General features: G+C 35.2%; 1 protein-coding gene and 1 long non-coding RNA gene across 2 annotated transcripts; one reads left to right on the top strand and one right to left on the bottom strand.

The window, feature by feature from the left end:
* Positions 1 to 369: 369 nt before the first annotated feature.
* LOC111375821 lies at positions 370 to 973 on the bottom strand. The gene is made up of 2 exons (XR_002699367.1): positions 858 to 973; positions 370 to 734 (listed from the first exon to the last, which is right to left on the bottom strand). It is a non-coding gene; the product is annotated as an uncharacterized LOC111375821 (long non-coding RNA).
* Positions 974 to 4,377: 3,404 nt separating this feature from the next.
* LOC111375844 lies at positions 4,378 to 4,932 on the top strand. Its single transcript, XM_022998755.1, has one exon. The coding sequence runs from the start codon at positions 4,378 to 4,380 to the stop codon at positions 4,930 to 4,932; it is 555 nt and encodes a 184-aa protein (XP_022854523.1).
* The last annotated feature ends 2,049 nt before the right edge of the window (positions 4,933 to 6,981 follow it).

Genomic DNA, 6,981 nt, shown 5'->3' with positions numbered 1-6,981 from the left:
TTATTGCTTAAAAATTTTTAAGCAGATAAAAATTAATAAAGAGTACTACGTTATTAAATTTGAATTCAATCTTTATAGATATTTCCTTAATAGTTGATTAGGTCTCATTTTTTTTAAGATTACAGTCTATTGTAAATTTCTTGATAAATTTCCCCGTGAATTTCTCAAGTATAATTTAATGTACTTCAGATTACTGTGCTGCAAAATATGTGTTGTTTTTAAGATAAATGAAATTCAAAAATCACCTGCAAACATCAATAACAAAAAGAAATAACAAAGGCCTGATGATGATGAAATGTCGTACGTTTAATTCATAACACACAGAAGAAAAATTAAATCAAATTTGGCATATGAACAAAACTGTCGATAAAAAGTATTAACTGTCAAGAATTTCAGAACATAACAGTCGAAAACAACAGTTTATCTTGATAGATTGTTCCATAACAGTCAAGATTGATCAAAGAGCACTAATATTTCTCATTTTTCTATAGAAAGCAAATAGAAGTAGTTCTATCCTAATTAAGGCATTTTATCATTTCTTAATGAAAATTCCTATTCATTTCTTTTCATAAAATTGGACAAATAATTCTACTAAATTCTTATAAACCCACTTATTTGCCCTTTCTTCTCACAAACAAAAAAAGTCAGGAATTGGTCCACAAAACTGAGCAATAGTAGGAATACATGTATTTTATCAATATAAATCACCACCATTTTCCATCCACAATAAAGCCCTAATTGAAGAAAAAAAGAACAAACAAAATATCAAACAAATGAAGATTTCAATCTCAATTTATAAACAAAATTTCAAAAATTGATCAGAGTTTGGACTAATCGAAATCGAAATTGTAAGTTACCTTAGATCGAGGTTTATGAAGATTTATTTGCATTTGTTGGACCGATTTTTAAAACTGTAGAAATTTTTGAGAAGAATTTTGAAAAATCGAGAGGGAGGCTTGCGCGGGGTAGAGAGAGAGAGAGANCGATTTTTAAAACTGTAGAAATTTTTGAGAAGAATTTTGAAAAATCGAGAGGGAGGCTTGCGCGGGGTAGAGAGAGAGAGAGAGAAGAGAGAGAGATAGAAATGTAGATATATATTTTGTACAACTTTTTCATCTTGTCAAATCAATATTAATTACATACATATATGGGATTTAAATTGTGTACAGGGTAATAAATTTGAAAGTGATATTTTTGTAAAGATTATTTAAAAGTGACATTTTTAAAAATGGCAAGCCAAAAAGTGACAAGGGGTGCAATTTTTTCAATAATAATAAAAAAAAAAAAACTACCTAAAATTCTAAATACACATTGAAAATTCAACTCCAAATGGTATTGTCAACTAAGATCCACTAAATGTTTATTTTCTATTGGAAATAACGCCACATAACTATTATTTTAATAAATTTCAATTATTAGTGTTAACATTTTTCCTATATTTACTATAAAATTATAGTAAAAATAAAAGTGTAAAAGTCTAACTAAATAATACAATCAATAATTTCGATAGCAATTATCACTCTCCCCAACACGCCTTTCGTCACACAACCAAAATCACAATCCCCTAAATAGCATCTTTTCACAATTTTAGAGCAATTCATTCCCAACAATGCGTTTTTCCCAAATCACAGAAAACCCTATCGAAGACTATACCACAGCTTGGAGCCTCTTTGATGTGTTATATTAGCTCGTTAAAACATGAGTATGAACCACAATTTACAATTGGGGAATTTACAAAAATGTCACAAAAAATGAAAGTTCAAAAAATTTGTTATTTTCACTTTTTGTGAGCAAAAATGTCACATTTTTGTGCTGCAAAGTCCAAATTACCCTTAATGACACATTTCTAATAGTATTAAATGCTTGATTTGAAGGAAAAACATTGACTTGATGTGATCTTTTAATTTCTATGTAGAAAACATTGAGAAATGTATTTTTTATTGATTAATATGGATTTTTGTAATAAAAAATCACCAAAGAAATTTTAAAACGTAACATAAACAAGAAACCCTACATTTTCTCCATCTTCATTGATCAAGAAGACATTTGTGTTGCATTCTTCATCCATTTTGAGAAGTTAGCAATAACAAATTATTTATATTTTACTTTTATAACTTTTTATTTGTACATGTTAAATGCAACATGAGCATATTTTTTTGAAATTTTTAAAAGTATTATGCATTTATTTGTTTGGTTTTGGAATCCTTCACAAAATGTCATTATTACCATTAATGTTTTGAGTAATTTCTTCCATTACCACCATTAAGGTCTCTTTAAGATTAGGCCCAGATGTAATTTACATTTTGTCATTTAGTAGCTGAATAATAAGGACCATACTTAATGTGATGTGTTGAAGAAGCCTGAGAAACCCACTGTCGTCTGCTTCTCAACATTCTCGACAGTTGAACTGTCGATTTCGACATTTACAAACCATCGGGTTAGGCGTTTGAGATGTCGAACCTCACATTTACAAACTGTCAGGTTAAACAATTTTACTTTCAATTCGGACACTTTAAAACAATGGAAACCCTTGATTTGGTATTTTTCTATTGTACTGATTTACGTATTATGTAGTGCAATTTTCATGCTATTAAATGCCAACATATTGATTCTGAATTCTTACCATTGCGATTTCAACATTTCAGGTATGAGTAATCATTTGAGATTCATCGTGTGGCATGGAAAAAATTTTGTTCATTCGGATGACGAATGGAAGTGGAGAAGGGACAAAACTACTTCCATTCTGGTGCCAACAAGTATTACCGTAGCCAAACTTTTGTTAAGGTTGAAGGACAAACTTGGTATTGTTGATCCTCGTGCTCAAATTGAATTGAAGTTCAAAGTCCCTAACTTGAATATACCTCCGACCGAAATACGCGACAATGAAGACTTAAATTGGTACATATCAGTGCATAAGAAAACTGCTATATGCATTACTGTTTTGGAATCCGATCTCCCAGTGTTGACATGGGAAGGGATGCAAATTTTCAAGATCCTTCATTTTCCGTAGTAGATGTTCTGCAAAACGTGGAACATGATTTGGTGAATCGAATGCATAGTGTCTTAAATAATAATGCACTTGAAACACATGAGTATGATAACGGGATTGCACAATTAGATGAGAACTTGGATAACCCATCACCTAGTTTAGAGGATGCTAATTCTGTTGACGTCAACGACGAGCAGTCTTTGTCACATTCCAACGGTTTGGACGGATATGAATTGATGAGAACTGTGAATACATCCGATCTTTCCGAAAAGGAAATATTCCTTAGCAACAAAGAGTTGTACTCGGCAATTCGTGCATTTGCTTTAAAAGAGAAGTTCCAATTTCGGGTGAGTAGGTCAAGCGTGAAGATGTTAATTGTTGTATGCGCCGACAGCAGCTGCAAGTGGATGTTACGTGCTTCTACTGTGAAGCAGTCTGCAATCTTTGTGATTCGTAAATTCAATAATGTTCACACATGTTCCGTCGATTTTCGCGGTAATGCGCATCAACATACGACGAGTTGTGTAATTGTCGAGCACATTTTGGAAAAATTGGATAATCCGAAGAGTACTATTGCACGTGAGCTTGATGTCCAAATAAGTTATAGTAAGGCACGTAGGGGGAAGGTGGCTACTTTACACGTGCAGCATGGGACACCAGAGGACAGTTTTCAGAAACTATCTTCATAATGTCACGTCATAGGTGAGAATAATTCGGGGACGGTAACCCACATCGAACTTGATTCGCGCAATATGTTCCATTACTTCTTCCTAACTTTTGGTGCAAGCATTCGTGATTACAAGCAGTACTTGAAGCCCATTGTTTGTGTTGACGTTAGTCACTTGAAAGGTCTATACAAGTGTACACTTTTAGTGGCAACTGCCCAAAATGTCAACAAACAGATTTATCCCTTAGCGTGGGGGATCATGGATTTTGAAACAAACAGATCTCGAATGTGGTTTATGTCTAACTTGAAAGGTCTTATAGACGACTCATATGAACTTGTATTTGCTTTGGACATGAAAAGAAGTATCGAAAGAGCTATTATTCACTTATTTCATTTATCTCATCATGGTTGTTGTATGTCTCTTGTGAAAAAGAACCTACTCTGGCGGCACTTTAACGTAAGTTCAATATTCCTGTTCAAACGAGCTGCTACAACTTATTGGGTCGAAGAGTTCAAATGACTAATAGGACAGATTCGTAAGGTCAGTGAAAGATGTTACGGGTATTTGGAGCAAGTCGGCTTTTCATTCTGATCACGAGCACTATTCGTGGGCGATCGGTACAACATCATGATAAACAACAATGTAGAATCATTGAATTCAATGTTGAGACATGCATGTTCATTGCCAATCACGTGCTTGGTTGAGCACATTTGTAAAACAATGCAGAAGTGGTTTTACGAATGTCGAACCAATGCAACCTCACACAGTAGTATATTGTCGTCGAGGATGGAGAACGAGTTACAGACAACATTTGAAGCTGGTACTAGGTTTCGAGCCCATGAGTTAACAAACAACTTGACCCAGGTTGGAATATCTAACGATACGGAGATAGTGGACTTCTCCGACAACACGTACACCCGTCGTGAGTTTCAACTAAATCGTATGTCATGTGCTCATGCAACTCGTGTTACTACCCTGAGTGGTAAGTCATTATACGATCTATGCTCCTCGTACTATATATCGAAATACTGGAGGGGTGCCTATATGGAAGTAATATCTCCCGTTACGCGGGAAGTGGACTGGGTTGTTCCAAATGAAATCCTAGGTACTCCTATTTTGCCATCGGTTATACGTCGTCCTCCAGGTAGACCACCCATGCGACGTAAGCGAGCTAGATATGAGTCCTCTACCGAATTGAGAAGATGCACTCGATGTGGGAGAGTTGGTTATAACCGGACCATATGTTCGAACCCCACTGTATCACAAGCCACTTGAACAAGCGTGATGTGTAAAAGTGGTTGTGGAATGTAATCCCCCAAAACGTAATTTAAATAAGCATTGTACATTCTCAACTTATTTTCTGAATCTGTCATTATTATCATATGCCAATACAAATTTGGTCGTTTTGTTTCGCAAGCAAATTACCGATCATTACAGTTCCATTACCACAATCGGGATGAATACGTTTTTCTTACTATAAACTTAGCCGATCATAGAAGTTCCATTAGCTTCGACTGACAGTTTGTCGAAATGAAAAATTGATTTTCATGAGACAATAGTGAACAAGCAAAACACCAACATCACGTGCCGATAGTTCACATGTCGTTCCCGACAGATGGTCTCTGTAATTCTCAACAGTCGGGAGCAATAGCGGCTTCCAAACCTACACTACTGCGGTTGCCTATTATGGACATGTTGTTTCTGCATAGACGCAGAGGACGTGACCAAAATATCCATAGCACAAAATACTATACATAATTTCTTATAAAAGGGTCATCCATTTATTACACACTTGCATTACTTTCGACAATTTAAGCGTCTCCCCCACTTTCTCCATTAGACACGCCTGAGCTAATGAAAATTACTTCTGAAGGTGGAACATGAGCCACCTACTCGTCCGAGTTGGACAATGATTCGACCGGACCCCTGACCTTGAAGACTTGATCCAGAACGTTGTTCAGTGACTTAGATTCTGCACTTGACACTTCATCGAACTCGTCACCATGGTGTTCAACTCTTATCTCCTCATCGTCTGACAATAAAACGATGGAAAATTCAGCGGATGAACCGAGTATCGACGGTTGCATATCGGAGTTGAATGTTCCGTTGCTGGAGGTGGATGAACCCATTATCTCGTATCAACTACCTGTTTCAAAACGAGAGTCTCACAACATATGGAATACCATCTGAAATGTATTTTGATAGACAATGCTTGTGATGCCTTCAATATGTAAGTCTGCTTGTATTGGAAGGACTGTTACTTGCAAAAAATGATAAACTTATAATATCTACAATAACATGTTAAACTAAGACAGTTGTATTGGACAATCCCAGCATTTCCAATTTTCGAAAAAGCAAGAAACTTATAAAATTGAACGGCCCGCCTAGTTGAACTGTCGGTCTCGACAGATGTTTTATTCATTCTCGACAGTTGACAAAAACGTGCATTGCACTAAAGATCGTGTAACTTCGAGTTTGGTAAAATGTAGAATAAATGAAGAAGAATAAATAGAAGTAGCTATTTTTTACCACAATGCTGTTCAACTACGTTAAAAGTGTCACGATGCTCTTCAGGTAAGTTCAAAGTGGCACAATACCTTGACTGCAAAATTACTTGTAGGCAACAATTATCTCATGGTATTTATAATTATCCTGAAAGGAGGAAGCAATTACTTCATTATTTATCCAACCACCAAGTCCAATCTCAAATTAAATTTGAAAAGCAATTGGTGTGATGGTTGAATATAATAAGTATACATTTATCCCCATTGTACCATAATTACTATGACATCGGCAGTGACTTGAATAGTTAAATGATGTGTAAAATTGATGTTATCTAGTTTCTTGCAACAAATTACTTCTCATTTGCCAGTTTGTTAGTTGCACTATAGTTGTAATATTATAGTTTCTCACAAAATAGGCTCATCATCTTAACCCACATAAGAACATACCAGTGACAAGGAAATATACATGAACTCATTTGTGAATTAGTTGTACCATGGTAGTCATGACTTCGGCAGTTTTAATGGGTCCTTAACTTAATCCAATCTATAGTTTACGAAGGCACTACGACATTCAATCCCGCTATCTACTCCTAAATGGATATTCGTAAAACGTACACATATATAACTTTTTGCTCAATATAATGTACAAGTGTCAACAAAAATTGAATTAAGGCACGAAGTATCATAAGTACGATTCACATAACATAGTAAAGCCGGATAACTTATGCAGTTTGTAACACTACAACAATGTCAGCAAAGGTAAACAGTGCCACGACATTCACCACGAGAATTGCAAAATGTGAGGAATGCGTCAAAGTGT

Source organism: Olea europaea, unplaced genomic scaffold (assembly GCF_002742605.1).
Source record: "Olea europaea var. sylvestris unplaced genomic scaffold, O_europaea_v1 scaffold1422, whole genome shotgun sequence".
Taxonomy (NCBI): domain Eukaryota; kingdom Viridiplantae; phylum Streptophyta; class Magnoliopsida; order Lamiales; family Oleaceae; genus Olea; species Olea europaea.
This window is presented reverse-complemented; position numbering and strand designations above follow the sequence as displayed.

Excerpts from the sequence above, each read along its gene's own strand:
- LOC111375844 (XM_022998755.1), top strand. The coding sequence starts at position 4,378 with ATGCAGAAGTGGTTTTACGAATGTCGAACCAATGCAACCTCACACAGT.